The 20,391-nt window shown below is 44.8% G+C and overlaps 1 protein-coding gene across 8 annotated transcripts in view; it reads right to left on the bottom strand.

The window, feature by feature from the left end:
- Positions 1-20,391, bottom strand: part of zgc:154075 (uncharacterized protein LOC556929 homolog) — a 179,494-nt gene that overhangs the window by 60,788 nt on the left and 98,315 nt on the right. For all 8 annotated transcript variants that reach the window (XM_067970182.1, XM_067970180.1, XM_067970183.1 and 5 more), the window contains 5 exons: positions 18,479-18,609; positions 16,767-16,821; positions 14,922-15,014; positions 10,035-10,169; positions 9,269-9,370 (listed from right to left, as the gene is read on the bottom strand). In XM_067970182.1, the coding sequence (XP_067826283.1) occupies positions 9,269-9,370; positions 10,035-10,169; positions 14,922-15,014; positions 16,767-16,821; positions 18,479-18,609 (516 nt within the window). The remainder of the gene's footprint in view (positions 1-9,268; positions 9,371-10,034; positions 10,170-14,921; positions 15,015-16,766; positions 16,822-18,478; positions 18,610-20,391) is intronic.

The following is a 20,391-nucleotide window of genomic DNA, read 5'->3' as shown; positions in this document are numbered from 1 at the left end:
GAGAGTCATACAGCACGGATAGAGGCCCTTCGGCCCATCGTGTCCGCGCCGGCCATCAAGCCCAGTCTAATCTAATCCCATATTCCAGCATTTGGTCCGTAGCCTTGTATGCTATGGCATTTCAAGTGCTCATCCAAATGCTTCTTGAATGTTGTGAGGGTTCCTGATAGATCATGAAAACAGATTAACTGGTCATTATCACACTGCTGTTTGTGGGATCTTGCTGTGAGCAAATTGGCTGCTACGTTTCCTACATTACAACAGTGACTACACTTCAAAAATACTTCATTGGCTGTAAAGCGCTTTTGGACGTCCTGAGGTTGCGAGAGATGCTATATAAATGCAAGCCTTTCTTTTCTTTCTTTTTGTTTCTGTGTAATCTCGTTTACCTGATAGTAGCACAGCATCGAGGCTGAGCTGTGACATTCCCTCCAGCTTCGGCATTTCTCACCAGCAGGGGGGCCCAAATCTTGCATGAGTTGCTCACACCTCTTAAAGGCAGCCTGCACCTCTTTAAGGCAGCTTGCACCATATATAGAAGTGCAAATTATAAGATACAAGTCCGTACGGAGTCTGAACAGACATCGCACATGTAAAACACAGATGCAGGTCCCGCCCCTATGTTTACAAACTGATGAGTTATGATAAAACATTGAATAAAGGTTGCGAACTACTAAATCCCACATCCTCCAATCTGCACACCAGACCTCACCAATCTGCCGATCTGAGTTTGTACCAGGCCTGCGAGAGAGCGTGCACCAAGATTCTGTGTTGATGCATTGGAGACCTTGGTGCAAGAAGTGGACAGAAGGAGGAGCATCCTATATCCGCAGTGGGGGAAGGGGCCCTCCAGACATATGCTCAAGAGGTAGTGGGAGGCAGTAGGGGACGAAGTCAATGCCAGACGCATAGCACCGCGAGCATGGATGCAGTGCAGAAAGAAGTTCACTGCTTTGACGCAAGTGGTCAAGGTGAGTGAGGTCAACTGTCAAGTGACATCTCCTACCAACTGCACCACTAGCCGCATCCACTGCTCCATGCACTGTACCCCCATCACCCACTTAACAACAAACTCTTTCAATCAGTACTCAACTCTTCCAATCAGATGCTTCCTCTCACCCACCCACTGTTTACCACTGTTTCAAGCCGCATACCCACAACTCACAGGTCACACACATTGGCAGCTATTCAACCATGACAGGCACATCACCCAAACATCCTACAGGACACTCACTGACATGTCTCGCTTTCTCGCAGAAGGTGGCGCATAACAAGAAGCAGCAAGTGGCTTTGAGCCTGTTCTGCCATTCAATGAGATCGTGGCTGATTTGTGACCTAACCCCATACCAGGCCTTAACCCCATATCCCTTAATACCCTTGGCTAACTAAAATCTATCAATCTCAGACTTGAAATTAACAATTGAGCTAGCACCAACTACCATTTGCGGAAGAGCGTTCCAAACTTCTCCCACGCTTTACGTGAAGAAATGTTTCCTAACTTCACTCCTAAAAGTCCTGGCTCTAAATGTTAGGCTATGTCCCCTAGTCCTAGTATTCAAGTATTGGAGACCTCCAAATAAAGGTACAAATGTATCTGCAGCCAGAAGCAATAATCCAGCAACTAACTTGTACATCCTGCATGGTCCCTACCAAAATGGCGTAAGGCGCATGTCAAGCTAGAAGTGTGCTCGCACATTCCAGATGCCATTTTGGAACTTCAGGAGGCCACGTAGCGCATATACAATGGGCGCTACACGGCCGAATTTCTAGCCCAAAATCTTTGCTACTGGTTGAATATGCAGGTAGTATATTTTCAAACCACAAAAGACCAAGAAGGTTTTGGTAGTCTCTCAAACAGCAGTAGAAACAATTGTTGAATAGTAATAATAGACACCATATGGGGACTGAGGACAATGGCTTGGCTGAAGAATTCTCCCGATGTTGGATATTAAGAATTGCAAAGTGATTAACCAAGATTCCATGTTGATCCTAAACTCCCCAGCACTGTACAAGTAGTTGTTATTTATTACTTAATCAGATCATGGTGGAATGCACATCAGTGGTGGAAATAGTTAGTACGCTATTGCTACCCTGTCACATTATGTTCCCAATGCTTCTCTAGGTAAATAATCTAGTATGACTAACAATTATTATAGCTTTATGGTTTGTATATGGTTTAAATTCATATGATTTACCACTTAAAACAAATTATTATTATAATCTAGGTTAAAGAAGATGTGGTGGCTCCATTGGTGCATTCCACCTAGTGCGTACTGACCCACATAGGCCAGAAAGGTTCCAGTCTCCGGTGCTGAGTGAGCTGATGGTATTTGAGGTGCTAAAACTGACCTTGGTGCCCCTGGGTTAAGGAAGGGATAATCAACCAGTGTTCCCACTTTTAAAAAAATGTATTCTTGGGATGTGGGCATCACTGGCAAGGCAGCCATTTATTGCCCAACCCTAGTTGCCCTTGAAAAGATGGCGGGGGGCCTTCTTCTTGAACCGCTGCAGTCCGTGTGGTGATGGTGCTCCCACAATGCTGTTAAGTGGGGAGTTCCAGCAATGATGACGGAACGACCAATGTATGTCCAAATCAGGATGGTATGTGACTTAGAAGGGAGCGTGGAGGTGATGGTGTTCTCATGCACCTACTGCCCTTGTCCTTCTTGGTGGAAGTTGGGGTTTGGGAGATGCTGCCGAAGAAACCTTGGTGAGTTGCTGCAGTGCATCCTGTAAATAGTACACACTGCAGCCACGGTTTGCCGGTGATGAAGGGGGTGGATGTTTAGACTGGTGGGTGAAGTGTTGATCAAGTGGGCTGATTTGTTCTGGATGGTGTCGAGCTTCTTGAGTGTTGTTGCAGTTGCTCCCATCCAGGCAAGTGGAGAGTATTCTATCTACGATTCGATAATCACACTCCTGATTTGTGCCTTGTAGGTGGTGGAAAGGCTTTGGGGAGTCAGGAGGTGAGCCACTGAATATCCAGTCTCTTTCCTGCTCTAGTAGCCATGTCATTTATATGGCTGGTCCAGTTGAGTTTCTGGTCAATGGTGAGCCCCAGGATGTTGATGGTGGGGGACTTGGCGATGGTAATGCTATTGATTGTCAAGGTTAGACTCTCTCTTGTTGGAGGTGGTCATTGCCTGGCACTTGTGAGGCGCGAATGTTACTCGCCAGTTATCAGCTCAAGCCTTGATGTTGTCCAGGTTTTTTTGGATGCGGGCACGGACTACTTCATTATTTGAGGGGTTGCAAACGAAACTGAACACTTTGCAACCATTGCTGATGATCATCCAGTGACTCCTGCTGGAAGTTGTGTGTGGACATTGAGTGAGGACAGCATTGGGCTTGGCTGTGATGCCTCCATAGTGCTACAGCGTACTGATACTTACTCTCTAGGCTAGCATGTGAAAAAAAGGGGATGAGGTGAGAAAGAGTGCCTATTACAGCAGGTTCAGCACCTCAAAGAGAGGAGGGGAGAAGAGGGAAGAAACTTGGAAAAAAAATAAAAACCTGAGTAATATTATAAACAAAAATGCCTCTACCTGTAATCAATGTAAAGCTTATAATGAGCGTAAAGGTGCACATCTATGTTGGGTTTAGCATATCAGCTTCATCCTGGGCAAAACAGACTGTAATTGCATGAAGTTTCATGTCAAAACATACATTGAATGAAATCTTAGCTAAACCAAATGCTTAAAAAGTCAACTGACGCAAATATATATATATATAAAACAACGGTCTACCAGTGTGAAAAAACAGAACAATCACAGCTCAAACGAACATCTGACACTTAACCAATTAAGCACTACGCCATGTCTCATCCATCACTACTCCATTCACAGAGCCAATGAAACAGCACCTAATGCAACCTGACACCAGACAGGTGCGACAAAGAACCACCTATTGCTAACTTCAAAACCACACAAAGAAAACCTCTAAAAACTACCAAATTAAATCACACACCATATACTGCTGATATATATCAGAGTTGCCTCTGTACGGTCCTGTCATTTATTCAATGTGTGGGAGTTTTTGTCTCAAACTTGGCAACCCCAACGCATTCTCAAAGGAACTACAGGGTAGAAATTCTGATTGGTGAACATCACTTATGAATACTCAAGATGCTCATACTACATTTCTGTGTGCTATCTTTACACATATATTAACCTGTTTATTTTAAAAGGGTTTAACACCTGCAGAAAAATAGCACACACAGGAATGCAGTATGAGCATATTAAGCATACCTATGGAAAGTTCACAAATAGGAATTTCTGCCTTTATATGTTGGAACTTTTTATTAAAAAAAGTAGAACACACTCTAAGCTCATCAAGTCTGGAAATTAAAGGTGCTTTTGTACCTTTTGATTTGACCTAGGACAGCGACCTCTGCGCACTACTCTCTCCTGTACAGATCTGAAGCTGGTACTAGTCTCCATAGACCAGGGCTGCTTTCAGCCCATTTCCGGAGCTAAAATGGGCATTGCGCACATGCCTCATTGGCAGCGGCCCAAAGGTAAGCCCGGGGGGGGGGTAAAGCGACAACATTGGGGGTCAATCAGGATACAGTGGAGTTGAGAGAGTACTGCAGCTCCTCCTGGCTCCACAGGAACGTTTAATAAAATATATATATTTTTTAAAACTCTCCTTATGTTGCTTAAGCCACAGGCTCAGCTCTTGTACTGCTCTGCGATGTCCAAATTTCCAAAAGGGGCATAGAACAGGCATTAGGCCCCTTATTTACATATGGAAAGGGCCTGATGGTCGCTAGGGACACCTTAAAAATGGCCCGACTGAATATCGGGTCGGACTTCTATCAGGCGTGCTTTAGGTTCAGGATGTTGGTCCCCAAAATTAGCCCTCATTGCGCCTGTTTTAAGCCCGTAAGGTCCAATTTCTACCCCACAATTTCAGAGGAGCGTAAACATGCAAAACCAGCTCCCACATTTAGTTTACACAACTCGACCAGATACAGATTTGTAGATCCACATTTTCATGGGTCTACGATGCCATCAGTTCTCTGGAGATTGGGTTGTTTATACTTAACATTACAGCTAACAGTGGCAGAACTGTGTTATCAGCTGCATTCATGTAACGTAAAAGCAACTGAAGATTGGGTTTGGCTGAGTCCTATTAAACTCTCAAATTTGGATAATCTTAGGTTATAGATGTGGAATTGCACTGATCCCACATGGAGAAAGATCGCTCACCTCAGATAATTCTTCAGGTTTCTTAGTCGAAACAGACTTACCATTGCAAGTAACAATAAACTGACTCCCTCAGCCTCTGCACCGACTGACTTCTCATCCTCGGTGACCTCAACCTCCATCTCAACTCATCATGCTCTCTCTCCTCTGAGCTCACTGACCTCCTATCCTCCCTTGATCCCAACCTCCATATAAACTCCCAACGGCCACATATTCACGGCCACCCCCTTGACCTTGCCATCTCACGTGGTCTCTCTACTCCCATCATGTCAATCATGGATAAGGGCACCTCTGATCACTTTCTTGTATCCCTCTCCACCCACTCCCCATCCCCCTCCCAACCCCACTTCCTTCTGTGTCTGCCCTGTGGAAAAAACTCTCCCCCAAGTCACTTACAACGGCACTTTCAAACTCCCAATTGTCTAGCCTCTGGCCCTCCATTCACCACAACATTTCTGCAGCTACCAATCTGCTCAATCACACCCTCACCTCCACCTTTGATGCCCATGTCCCCATTAAAACTATTACTCTCTCTCACCCTGGTCGTTCTGCCTGGTATGGCCCTCATTTCCGCTCCCTTAAGTCCAAAGGATGTATGAATGTTTATGGCGGACAACTGGTTTAGTCATTCATCGCCATATTTGGCTGGATCACATAAAGCACTATCGGCTCCTACTCTCCTCTGCCAAAACTGATCACTAGTCCAGGAGCATCCTGGAATGCAAAGATAACCCCTGGCTTCTCCGTCACTACAAATTGTCTTCTTAAACCCCTCTCCCCTGCCCGCTCCACCCTCACCTCCAACGAAAAGTGTGAGGAGCTCATGGACTTCTTTGTCACTAAGATTGAGACCATCCGTTCAACTGCCTCTGCCACTTCCCTCCCTTCCCCAAGCTCACCGAGCCAAACTTCAACCCAAGGTTACCCCCTGCTCTAGCCCTGAACTCGCATCTTTCTCTAGTTTCTCTCCTATCTCCCCTCACGCCCTCTCCGAGCTCATCCTGATCATGAAACCCACCTCTTGTTCCCTTGACCCTATTCCCACCAAACTGCTGACCAACCAACTTCCATTCCTGGCCCCCGTGTTAGCTGATATTGTTATCGATTCCCGCTCCTCAGGTACTCTCCCCCTCCCCATCAAATCTGTCATCATCACCTCCCACCTCAAAAAACCTACCCTTGACCCCTCTGTCCTTGCAAACTACCGCCCCATCTCCAACCTCCTTTTCCTCTCCAAAGTCTTTGAACGTGTTGTCGCCTCCCAAATCCATGCCCACCTATTCCATAACTCCATGTTTGAATCCCTCCAATCAGGTTTCCGCCCCTGCCACAGTACTGAAAAGGCCCTTATCAAAGTCACATATGACATCCTCTGTGACTGTGGTAAACAATTCCTCCTCATCCTTCTCGACCTGTCTGCAGCCTTTGACAAAGTTGACCACACCATCCTCCTCCGTCATCCAGCTGAGTGGGACTGCATTCGCCTGGTTCCATTCTTATCTATCCAGTCATGGCCAGACAATCACCTGCAATGGCTTCTTTTCCCGCTCCCGATCGGTTACCTCTAGATCTACCCTTGGCCCCCTCCTATTTCTCATCTACATGTTGCCCTTCGGCGTCATCTGAAAACACGTCAAAGTCCACATGTATGCTGTCGACACCCAGCTCTACCTCACCACCATCTCTCTGGACTCCTCCACTGTCACTCATTTGTCACATTGCTTGTCCGACAGCAAAAATTTTCTCCAGCTAAATATTGGGAAGACTGAAGTCATTGTCTTTGGGCCACACTGCAAACTCAGTTCCCTAGCCACCAACTCCATCCCTCTCCTTGGCCACTGTCTGAGGCTGAACCAGACCGTTCACAACCTTGGCGTCTCATTTGACCCTGAGATGAGCTTCCGACCACATATCCGCTCCATCACCAAGACCACCTACTTCCACCTCCATAACATCGCTCGTCTCCGCCCCTGCCTCAGCTCATCTGCTGCTGAAACCCTCATCCATGCCTTTGTTACCTCCAGACTGGACTATTCCAATGCTCTCCTGGCCGGCCTCCCATCTTCCACCCTCCGTAAACTTGAGCTCATCCAAAACTCTGCTGCCCGTATCCTAACTCGCACCAAGTCCCGTTCTCCCATCACCACTGTGCTTGCGGACCTACATTGGCTCCCGGTTTGGGAACGCCTCGATTTAAAAATTCTTATCCTAGTTTTCAAATCGCTTTGTGGCCTCGCCCCTCCCTCACTCTGTAACCTTCTTCAACCCTACAACCCTCCGAGATCTCTGCGCTCCTCCAATTCTTGCCTCTTGCGCATTCCCACTTTAATTGCTCCACCATTGGCAGCCATGCCTTCAGCTGCCTAGGCACTAAGCTCTGGAAATCCCCCCTTAAACCTCTCTGCCACTCTCTCCTGCTTTAAGACACTCCTTAAAACCTACCTCTTTGACCAAGTTTTTGGACACCTGTCCTAATACCTCCGTATGTGGCTCAGTGTCAAATTTTGTTTGATCATGCTCCTGTGAAGCGCCGTTTTACTACGTTAAAGGCGCTATATAAATGCAAGTTATTGCTGTTGACAATACAAAAGCCATAACAAACTTAGAATTCGCTGCTGATAATAATAGCAGATGATTGTTTAACACATTCATATTACATTTATTTTGTCTGCTATTTTAATGCGGGCTTTAAGCTTTATTTTAAGTGGGTTAATGTCTGCATTAAAATTGCCACAGAGGAAAGTCATACAAACACATTAAGTACTCATCCAATAATATCGGCAACAATCATTTCTGAGTTATAAAGGCTGAGGTTGAGCAAGAAGAAATTATTAGAAGAGGCTGAGGGGAACGGAGCAGAAGTACAGTCAATTACACTAAAACTTGGCCCAAGTTTGTCAAACCGGCTCACTTCCATATGATAAAGTATCACTAACTCATAAGTCACCATTTCATAAAGGTCAGAGCAGTAAAACACTGTCCATATTTACAGATAGTTTTCCTTACTGATAGCACACACATACACATACAGATTGGGACTGATCTCAATTTAATATTTCAGCCACTAAAATGAGAAGATATCCCAGGATTGCCAGTATTGGTGCATAAAGGGCATCAATTATCTGTTTTCCTTTCAAAATAAGAATTATCTGAGAAATCTGTAGAACAATCCCAAAATAGATCCTCTCTTCTCTCACCCCATTTAGTACCCTGTTCTCTGAATCATGTAGGGTTGATTTTGACCTGGGAAAACTGGTGTTAACGGGGCTGGTAAGAGCCTATAAATGTGGTTGGTAACATTCTGCTGACCCTGACGATGGGCCCACTGCCACTTTCACAAGGGCCTACCGCTGGACGGCCAAAGAGCCTGCCTGAAACAAGCGGTCGGCCCCTTTCCTATGCCATGTGTCCCTTAAAATGGCAATCGGGGTCCGTCCTAATGACATAGATAGGACCCCGATTGCCATTTTAAGGGACACATGGGCAGAGCTTGCAATGTGAACGCTCCGCCCATGTACACTGGCATTCCGATCAGGAAATGGTCAGAAATATTTTAAAAATTGATTTTTTTTTTGGAGCCAGTAGGGGCAGGAGTGCTCCTCCTCGCTCCACAACAACACTGCCGGCCCAGCCTTGTTCTGCCTCGGTGTCGCCTCAACCCCTCTCTGAAGGACCTACATGTGGGCCTCTGCCGGCGTCCCAGCTGCCCACAGTCCTGAGGTCAAAGAGCGGTGAGCTGCATTGGGACACCCGTTTGACGTCTGAAGCTCGTATGCCAAATTGAAATGAGGCTGGGGACTCAAAATCGTGATTGCCTCTTTACCGCCGAGATAGGCGGCCAGCTGGCGCGCTCTGCTGGTCTGACGTCCATGAGTCAAAATCGAGTCTATGCTTCCCTCGATGCTCCCACCCAGTGTACTACAACATATATTACAAAAAAACACGTCCCAGGAAAAACCCATCCAGCCTCTTTTGAATTCATTGTGACATGATTCCCACTGTCTTTGGCAAGAAAAAAGGAACAAGTATTTAGTAGCACAACAGAGGAGCCTGTCTCTTACCTTAGTTCCATAAACTGTGATCCTCCTATCACATAGCTTTTCAGTGAAGGCCACCATAGTAAAAGCTGCTGTCATTCCTCCCTCAAACTCCATATTCACAACCTGTCAGAAATGTTCACTCAGTGAGAATTCTGTAATCTTCATGCTACAAAAGTGATCAATGTAGTCTCCAGTCTGTGGCTACATTTTAGTTCCTTCCAGCAGTACTTGTACCTCACAATATCTTCTTATTGCCTCAACTATATTACAAAGCACAGGCATATAATACTTTATATTACAGGATAGTTTATTGTACAACTTTATATTATAGGATAGTTTATTGTACAACTTTACATTATAGGATATTTTATTGTACAGTACAATGTAGTTACTAAGCTCAGGACTGTAAGAAACACAGTACTGCTGTGCAAGTGAAATGAATGGAATGCATTACCATAAGTGGGTATTGAAACTGAATGGATCACAATTATTTAAGAAGGAATTATAGAAAACATTTGAAGAAGTAAAATATTAAAGGATATGGAGAAAGAGGCGAGCAATGGGATTAGAGTAGATAGCTCCAGCATGGAACAAGCACTGGTATAGGTGTAACGGGCCAAATAGCCCCCTTCTTTGCTGAAAATTCTACAATTCTAAATGATCACGCACTATAGAGTGCACAGATATGAAGCACACAGGTCTTGTACTACAGTTTATGTTACTGTATTGCTCAGTTAGAAAACTTAAATAAGGGTACTACTTAATGAGTATTTGAAAATGTAATTACCTGATGGGTGACAACATCATTATCGCATTCGTAAACACACCTCCCGTACGGGCCTTCACAAAGTGCCTTGGTGACCGACTCAATGTCAACGACGGAGCCTTCACAGATGACTGAAATGGGCCATCCTTTTTTACCCTGCTCAATAAAATAAAAACAAGCAGAATCTTTAATAACCATTTCCTCTTGACCGTCAACAGTACCACCGTCGCCATGTCCCCCACTATCAACATATTGAGGATCACCACTGACCAGAAGCTGAAATGGACGAACAATGTGGTTACAAGAGCAGGGCAGAGGTTGAGTACTCTGCAACCAGTGGCTCACTTCCTGACCCATCAAAGCCTATCCACCATCTATGAGGCTCAAGTCAGGATTGTGATGTAAGGCTTACCACTTTGCTTAGATGGGTGCAGTTGCAACAAAGCTCAAGAAGCTTGACACCATCCATGACAGAGCAGTTTGCTTGACCGGTGCTTCTGGACTGGACTCAATATCCACCCCCTTCACTGCTGGTATGCTGTGGATGCAATATGAACGATCTGCAGGACGCACTGCAGCAACTCACCATGGTGAGATCACAGATCAGCCATGATCTTATCAAATGGCGGAGCAGGCACGAGGGGCTGAATGGCCTACTCCTGTTCCTATGTGATTTCGACAGCACCTCCCTCCCCTGTGACCTCTACCACGAGAAGGACGAGAGCAGAAATGTCATGGGAACACCATCACAGCCAAGTTCCTCTTCAAGTCACACACCATTGTGACTTAGACATATATTGCTGTTCCTTCATTTTCATTGGATCAAATTTCTGGCATTCCTTGCCTAAGACCACCGTGGGACGATCACCAACCGAGTCAATGATGTTACACAGGTTCCTCATAACTGGCTGAAAATGAGGAAGAAGTATGCTGCTATCAGGAGGAAGGCCAATTTGCTCACATTTCTCATGTAGCATAAGCCACGGCAGCAACATCCCCCTCTGGGAGGTACCATTTCAAGCACTGTGCACAATCATTGCCTTTTTGCGCACACAGTTTCATTGTGTCTACACTGTGTGACAGCCTTTTCTTGAAGGTGAGCGTGACAGCAGAGGGTCAACAACAGGTACTATGGTGTCCAGGCCATGGTGATCCATAGCGGGGTCAGCAGCCACGTCACAGAGTGAAAATATCAGGGCTGCTTCTTGGATAATAGCCACTAACTCACTTGTTGGTGTTCTTGTGGTCATATACTATGTGAACATTAATTGAGTGCAAACCTTTTCTGTTCATGAAAACCATGGGGATGATATGAAGAGCCCTGATGCCCACATGGGTGTCATCTGCAATGCTTTACAGTCAAGGTAACCCTGCCTTCTGGTGTAAGCTATGCATCCAGTCTAGGTGATGCATCCTCCCCATAGGAAAAGTGATGAAGGTCTTCCCCTTGCAAATATTGCAGTTGTTATATGTGTGCACTGCAGACTGCCTGATGTGGCATGTGTCTTCTGTGGTGACTTGTAAGAATGTGCAGTAAGAAAGCTTTGTGCTGTGTTAACCTTCATTTCTGCCAGAAGACCCATCCCTGATCCAGATGTTGTGTGAAGATCATTGGGCAGCAGGTGGCACAACTCTGTGGCAACATGTCTTGTGAAGCACAGGTGGCGAATACAGGACTCCGATGACATGTGCAGATGCAGGCCCCTAGGTATTGACTGTTTTGGCCAGATCGCCTGAAGAGTCATTGCATTCAATTATGCAGCGCATTTGGAACCCCCAAAGGAATACCCATCCTCACTTCTTTGTAAGGTGTTACGTCAAAGCAAGCTGCAAACAAATATAATGAAGAAAACTAGTCGTGGGGAAAAGAATGGATGCCTTCCCAGAAAAACCAACTAATCCAGGAGCCAAAGTGCAACCAAAAGGTACATACCACAACAAAAAACATGTTTTAAAAGAAATACTTATCTTCTCCCTTTAAGAGACCTGCTTGAGTTCCCAAACCATCTGATGCCACCAGATTTTATGGGCAAGCCATGTGCAATGGACGGAGCCTCAAGAGTCATAAGATCCCGATCCAGGCCACTTAAACAGGGGTTTAAATATTCTAATGAGGCCGCTCATGTTGATAGCACAGCCTCATTTGGAGTGCAGAATTTGATGCATAGTCACTGGCTATCAGGGGGTTGGGTTTAGACAGATGCAGCCGCCCCCCCTCCACTGTTGCCAATGCTGACTGCCAGCGTAAACAAGGTATTGTTTTATTTGATGTGAATGTTGAAAAGGCTGAACAAAGACAGTTGGCTGAGCCGCTGGTTCTGTATTGAAAGTGATTTAATACAGTATGTTATCTGACACAAGGGGACAAAACTGTTTAAACAAAGTTTGGAGCCCTGCTAATTGGATCATACAGTTTCCTTTTGGCAGATGACCGGCCTTTTCTTTCCTATCAGGTTTGCCCTTTTCTTTATACTGCGTCCCACCTGGTAGAGATAGTGCCAGGCTGCTACAATGCAGTCCTAAAGAGACAGGCTCCGCTGCCGACCGCCCGAGCTTCACCAGATGTCCTCTTATACTGGCACAGACAGATCGGTCATGCTCGGCAGCTGCACGATGAGCATCCCCTTGCTCTCCTGGCAGAAGGCATGGGCTTTTGTGCTGCTCTGTTCAAACCCCAGCCTTTTGCACTCCCATTCAGTTTCCTTTTTTAATGTCCATTTGTCATTCATGCAGTATTAGGGGGCCCACACGAGTTTAACGAGCAGATGGCCACATTTGTGTAGCCTGTAAAAACTTTGAACAAAGGAGTCCTTAATTGTATGACCTTTATACTATTAGTCTGACAAAGGCACAGCCCTTCTCCATGGGAACAGATTTATTCCTGTGCTTTTGTTACATTGCTGTTAGTTACTCATGTAGCTGTGTTTCTGATAGCCGGCTGCACTAGTTAAAAAACCAAATGCTGATAAAGAAACACCTTATCAAGGTTCAGGGATGGTTTTGGGCATGTGTACCTCACGATCAATATAGTCATTTCAATTTATGACAAATGCATATTAACCATTCAGTAGATATTAATTCTCCTATTTTCTTAGTAAATGCAACAACATAACTGTGCCATATTGATTAGGAAGGTCCTATGGTTTGGTTCCTGATCTGTGCTGAATTAGCTGATCTCAGTCAAGAGTGTAATAGAGCACGATAAGTGGCCTCAGTGCATATGGTCTAGAGAGAGGAAAATCAGCCAGGGACTCTACTCCGGATCACTATCCAACAGCTCCTGCTTGAAAGCTCGGATGCATGGACATCAGGAAAGGATCAGGCTCAGTTGTGAGGCCTCACCAGAGTAGAATAGCTTGCTGACACTCGGGGAGTGATTTTAAACCTCAAGAACGGGTGGGTTGGGGGTTAGTGGGAGTTGAAAATAGTTGTTTTTTGGGTCGCGACCGCAACCCGGCTTTATTTCCGGGTTTAACGTTGGCACGTAAAATTGCAGGCTTCCCACTGGGAATGCAAAGTCTGAAAACTTTGCAGTTGCGACCCAAAAAAAAACTATTTTCAACTCCCACTAACCCCCAACCCACCCGTTCTTGGGGTTTAAAATCACCCCCTCGCTGTCTAGAATCACACGTAAAGAATGGCCACTTGGGTCAAGTATCAGAGGTCAACCTGTGCCCATCAATCTATCCCCCAGCATTAGTAAGCACCATCAGGAGAGGAGGGGAAGAAAAGTGAAGACGAAAAGGATAAATTTTTTGTCCCTCATGGGTGTGACCATAACTCACACATCACTTTGTTACTTATGAATTACATTGTTGCTTCATTAGGTTAAATAAAATTCCAATTACACAGGCCTGCACAAAGTATCACTTATATGTGCTTCCCTGGTGACTAGAGACACTGCCTGATGTGGTACTGAGCCATACAGATCAGGAAGCTCACACATGCAATCCTTGGTCTGTACTGAGTTAGCTGATCTCAGATGTGAGAACAATAACATACATTTATACAGAGCTCCTTGTGTAGATGGACATCTGAGGAAGGAAAGGTTGATCCCAAACAAGAAGGTAAGGGGAGGGGGGTGGCCTAAAAGAAAGATATAGGGCATGAATTTATCGAGGGGATGGGGGGGTGAAATTCCTGACGGGAAACCCAGAAGTATGGATTTCCCGGACATCCTTACAATTTTGATGTAACAACATCTTTTTTTTGGACAGTTTCCCACGCGAAAGGCATGCCTGATTGACAGGCTGGTCTCAGTCGGATGGGAGAAGAGGAAGGAAGACAACGTGAACAGGTAAGTGTTAGATGGGGGAGGGGGGTCAGTCATCGCGGGTGGGGGGCTCAGTCATCGTGGGGGGGCTCAGTCATCGGTCGGGGTCGTGGGTCATAGATCGTGGGGGGGGGGGGTCAGAGATCACGGGAGGGGGTCGCTGCAGGTAGGCTTCCCCTGGGGAAAGCACTCCTGCTCCTCTGGGCCCACAAGCTGTACTATAAAGGCACCCACCTGTAATTTCGGGCTTTCTCACCTCCTCTCACGTGGCGTGAAGTAGAAGGCCTGGGAATCCCAGCCTCCAGGAGTTAAAAACAAAAAACCTGTCAAAATGGAGGCTCACAGCCTCCTTGAAAGCTTTTACTGACTGACCCGCCTCCTGAGAGCAGGTTGGTGGCTCGCCCCTCATCCCACCTCCGTGAAAACTGGAAGTGGGCGGGATGGAGGGGGGTTTCAGATTTTTACTGCCCCCCCCCAACCCCAACCCACCCATTTATCCCATTTAAAATCATGCCCATAAGCTCTGATTTTAACACTCTCCCTTCCGCGTGGGCATGCGGGGGATTAAATAGGAGCAGAGTAGCAGTTCAGTGTCCTGTATCCGCTCAGTCTAGTGTTTGTTTCACTCTACTCACATTCTTAACACCTTCCAGGTAAAGTTTCTTGGCAGAGTACGGGCAGCTCTCCTCCACAGCACAATCCAAGCATCGGGCAGCAGCACCTTTAGGCTGGATAGAAGAGGGAAAATCGTTAGTCCTTTTAGATGTTATTGCCTTCACCTGTATAATGACACAAAAACTTGACAATGTACAACATTTAGATACGAGTGCCATACTAGAACACAATGAAACGGAGTAAATTACTCTTGATAATGCTCTCTTAATGGCCTAGTTGATAATAAGTACTAAGTCATATCACTAGAAGATCCCAACTTTGATGCACTTCCAGCAGGGGTGACTGGATAGTGAAAATCTTCCCTACCCCTGAGGCTAATTGTAATACCCTGACTACCACCTTGACTGAGATCAGCTGACTCAGCAAATAGCAGGAATTGAACTGGCTACCTCTTTAGTCTGTATAGCTCAGATATACACTGGATAAACTCGCCGAGCCATCAGGGGAGCTATTGTGGCATATTTCTGGATAGGTGAAATAAGGCAATTGGAATGGACTGTTGACTGAATTACTAATCTGTGTCTGACTTTCTATTATTTGAGAATCAGCTCATTAAGGCTATTCAGAGGTTGCTCTTAACACGCACTGCGTAGAATTTGTTGTTTTTAAAGGGCCCATCTCCCTTGGTGGCACAATGTGGAGGAGCTATAATCCAGGCCATCATACAGTAGGATCAGGAATTGCAACAAGAAAATGGAAAATCCAATGTCATTGGAGGTGCCTCTCCTGGATCTTGGCCAGGCCCATTATTTTGGCTCAGCTGCAGTTTGTGAATCTCCGTTTGTGAATTCCCACCTGCAGCCTGGCACCATTTCAACAGCTCGGAGTTGAAGAGGGACAGAAGCATGAAGCTCATTAACAAGAGCCACAGAGGAGAACTTGTGTTCAGAATGCCAGTGAACTATACTGAGCTACCAGTTGTACCTATTAATACAATTTTGTTGTTTGCTCTGTTCCATTTTTCTCCCTCCTCGACTCAAAATGTTGACCTGTGATTGGATGCAGTTACATGCATACAGGTAGCCCTCTGCTGCTTCACCCAAGTGGTCTTTCTTCATGCGTGACCCCAAACAGTATGCATCAGCAGTCTACTCAACCATGCAGAGAACCATCACAGCCAACCCTTATCCTCTTCTAACCCAACATTTCCACTTACACTTTGCAGGGATCACTCGACAGTGATCAGAAGCGGGAACCTAGGCTGAGGTGCAAATTCTACGCAGTCTTTGAGTAGCCTTAATACGTTGATTCTCAAATAATAGAAAGCCAGATACAGCTTGGTAATTCAGTCAAACTGTCCATTCCGATTGCCCTATTCCATTCACCCAGAAATATATTGAAATAGCTCCCCTGATGACTCCGTTTATCTAATGAGTAACTCAGCTATATTATCAGGAAAGCCCCAGTTCAATTCTTGGTCTTTGCTGAGTGTCCTAACTACTGAGTCCCGTGAAATCAGCCAACTCAGCGCAGACCAAGAAGTAATCTGGAAGCTTCATGTACGTATGACTTTGTATCATGCCGTGAGATACATTTACCCAACGCAAGTATATTAATGGCAGGAACATTTGAAGCAGAAGAGCTGTGGGGAAAAAGCAGGGCAATGGAATCAGTTTTGGATTGCTCTCGCAAAGAGCTGGCACAGACACAATGGGCCAAAAGATTTACTTCTGTGCTGTAAACTTACATGGTTCTATGGGACTACAAGTCCAGGATATGTGATAGAAACTGGTGTGTTGGTTGGTTACAAATTTTAAACAAGCTATTGATTAAGCTGTTGGTTTACAAATTCATTCAACACTAACCTTGTTCTCTTTGGTAAAATGTGAGAGAGATCCAAATGATGAAACCTTGATGCACCTTAAAAGGAAAATGAGATGTCTGATTAAATGGCTTCTTGTTGTACCAATGCGGCATTTTACTTTCCGTGCCAGCTATCCTTACAGCCTAGGCGGGGGTATGGTAGTGTAGTAGTTATGTCACTGGACTAGTAATCCAGATAGGCCTAGACTAATAATCCAGATTGAACATGAGTTCAAATCCCACCATGGCAGTTTGAGAATTTGAATACAGTTTTAAAAATCTAGAAATAAAAAGCTGGTAGCAGTAAAAGTGACCATGAGACTGTCAGATTGTCATAAAAACCCAACTGGTTCATTAATGCCCTTTAGGGAAGGAAACCTGATGTCCATATCTGGTCTGGCCTACATGTGACTCCAGTCCCACACCAATGTGGTTGACTCTGAAGTGGCCTAGCAAACCACTCAGTTACAAAGAATTCAATGTTCAGGAAGGTCCACCACCATCTTCTCAGGGCAACTAGGGATGGGCAATAAATGCTGGTCATGCCATTGATGCCCACTTCCTGAGAATGAATAATTTAGTGCCAAGCTACAGGCTACCTTAGGCAGATCATTTCATATAGGACCCTTGTACTATCGGAGATGAAACTCTGATCTCATCAAACCCACATACCAGCAGTGTCCAGACTGCGTCCCAGTGCTGGACGTCACTCTATTCCTCCAGTTTCTACCTTCTTACATTCTAACACCAGTACAAAACTACACTAGTTGATATTAAAACAGGAACTGCTGTCATAAATAATTAAACATCAGGAGTGGGAAGCCTGGCCAATTTGCCTCTCCCTGACCCAGAGGCACTGAGGCCAATTTCAGTGCTCTTACCACTGCCTTGATTGAGATCAGCATACTCAGCACAGACTGGGGATCAGACTGGAGTCTTCCTGGTTTGTGTGGCTCAACTACTCTCAGGATAAACTCAAAGGGATTTACAGCTAGTAAACCATTTAAAACAGTCCTCGAACAAAGTTACATCTTCAAAAAAAAGTTACAACAGCTGCTTTCAAGTCATAGCTAATATTAAAAGGGTTCTTACTTGATAGTATTAAAAATTCTTTAAATTATTATTGTTGAATGAACATAGCCAGCGGCTACAGTGAAGCAAACAAATCCAATAGTTTCCATAACATATAACTTAATTGTGTCTTGGGTATTACAAATACTGCATCCAATAATCTAGTGGCTTCTGTTGGAGCTTTCATGGAACCAAGTACTGGGAGTTTGCTGTTCTCATTACAAGGAAAAAGATAGTTTCCTTTCACACTCAATGAAACGTATTCTTCAGGTGCTATCTTTGGGCTGCTACACACTCCCTACCAGAAATAAACGTTCACAGGAATTGATCATTCTTCCTGTATGAGTCTGTTCAGTGAGCTGCTCCATCAAGGAGAGCATCAAAGCTCAGCTCGACCCTGTTCTCATCCAAAGTCCACCCATGTGCATTTTTCAGCAGGTATAATTTTATAGTGATCAGCAGCAGAAACCCTCCCTAACTCTGGGGGTGACACAGTCAACTGCAACTAAGACCAGCTAACTAGGCACAGAACTGCAATTGAACCTGGAACCTTCCTAGTTAGATTTTTTTTCTAAATTCCAAATAGTATAAGCACCAAGTTATCACCTTCCATTATATGCATGGTTTTGAAATTGTTTTTCACCTCTTTCCGCCCATCAAACTGTTGATGATGTCAATGTCATGGCAAGATTTGGCCATTAGAGAGAAGGTGCTTTCCTGCTCATTTCTCCAATTCCCTCGGACAAACGAGTGAGCAAAATGATAAAAACCAACCTAGGATAAGGAGGAAAAAGCGTTCATTCTCATCTTACTAATAAAAAGCATTGTGTATTATATCGATGTTGAGTTTCTCCTGGCTTTCTGATTGCTCTGTGCTAGCTACGTGCTATATTCAATCATGTGGTTAGTAGGAACCAATCAGATCTGATCATCACATTTCAGAACAAAACAGAAAGCAGTCATTAACATTGTCACAGCAACTAAAAGTTGGAGTAACTCACCATTTAAAAGTTGTAACTAAAAATTTAACTAAGTTAAAGTCCCAGATTCATGAAAAGCCTGGGACTCAATTTATAAGCAAATGAAGTCAGGCTTACTCAACTGGGACTAAGAACATAAGAAAATAAGAAATAGGAGCAGGAGTAGGCCATCTGGCCCCTCGAGCCTGCTCCGCCAATCAACAAGATCACGGCTGATCTTCTACCTCAACGCCATTTTCCTGCACCATCCCCATATCCCTTGATGCCTTTAATATCTAGAAATCTATCGTTCTCAGTTTTGAATGTACTCAATAACTGAGCCTCCACAGCCCTCTGGGGTACAGAATTCCAAAGATTCACCACCCTCTGAGTGACCTCATTTCAGTTCTAAATGACCTACCCCTTATTCTGAGACTGTGACCCCTGGTTCTAGATTTCCCAGCCAGGGGAAACATCCTCCTTGCATCTACCCTGTCGAGCCCTGTAAGAATTTTGTATGTTTCAATGAGATCACCTCTCATTCTTCTAAACTCTAGAGAATACAGGCCTCGTCTATTCAATCTCTCCTCATACGACAATCCTGCCATCCCAGGAATCAGTCTGGTGAACCCTCACTGCACTCCCTCTATGGCAAGTATATCCTTTCTTAGGTAAGGAGACCAAAATTGTACACAATACTCCAGGTGCGGTCTCACCAAGGCCCTGTATAATTGCAGTAAGACATCTTTACTCCTGTACTCAAATCCTCTTGTAATAAAGGTCAACATACCATTGGATAGCTCTTTCAAAGAGCTGGCACAGACACGATGGGATGAATGGCCTTCTTCTGTGCTGTATGATTCTATGAAATACATTTTTTTTTAAATGTTCTCCATGAGCAATGCTACAGGAAAATAACCAATTTCTACTTTCGCTATTGGATTTGCCTTTTGTAGTTTTCAAAATATTAGTTTACGGTAATGAGAATAGGAAGGTGCAGGGAATCAGGAACTTGGTCTTCATGCATTATTAACAGAGGCCCTGATTCAAGCTTTCCCTGTTGGAGACTGTGCATTTGCCCTGGCTTTACATGGTCACCAACAACTGTGTCTGCTGTAAAGGGGAGGAAGATGAAAAGGACAGAAGAAAAAGAACAACCACCATAGTGTCTTTAATGCAGAAAAACATCTCAAGAAAAGAAGGGAATAAAGAAACAAACAGAAAGGAGTACATGAAAGTAGGAAAATATGAGTTAGCAAGTGCAGGATGAAAAGAAGGAAAGAAAGAGGGGAAAGTAGGGTGGAAAATAAGAGGAAGCATAGAGAAAAGACAGAAACAAAACTGTAACATAAAGAAATGAGAGCTAAGAACAGAAAACCAATCAAAAGCACCTGCTCTTATGGCCTAGTGGATAGGGGCACTGAACTATATAGACAAGAAGATTCCAAACTTGATCCCCAGTCTAAACTGAATTGTCTGATTTCAGCCAGTGTGGCAGTAAGGTTGCTACAATTTGTGTGTGAACATCGCATGAGGGTAGTATCACACTTGGCTGTGATTCCCCACATGATTAAATAGCCTGCCAACAATACTGTCT

This window comes from Heptranchias perlo, chromosome 32, assembly GCF_035084215.1.
Source record: "Heptranchias perlo isolate sHepPer1 chromosome 32, sHepPer1.hap1, whole genome shotgun sequence".
NCBI classification, from domain to species: domain Eukaryota; kingdom Metazoa; phylum Chordata; class Chondrichthyes; order Hexanchiformes; family Hexanchidae; genus Heptranchias; species Heptranchias perlo.
Note: the sequence above shows the minus strand (reverse complement) of the source record. Positions and strands in the feature narration are given on the sequence as shown.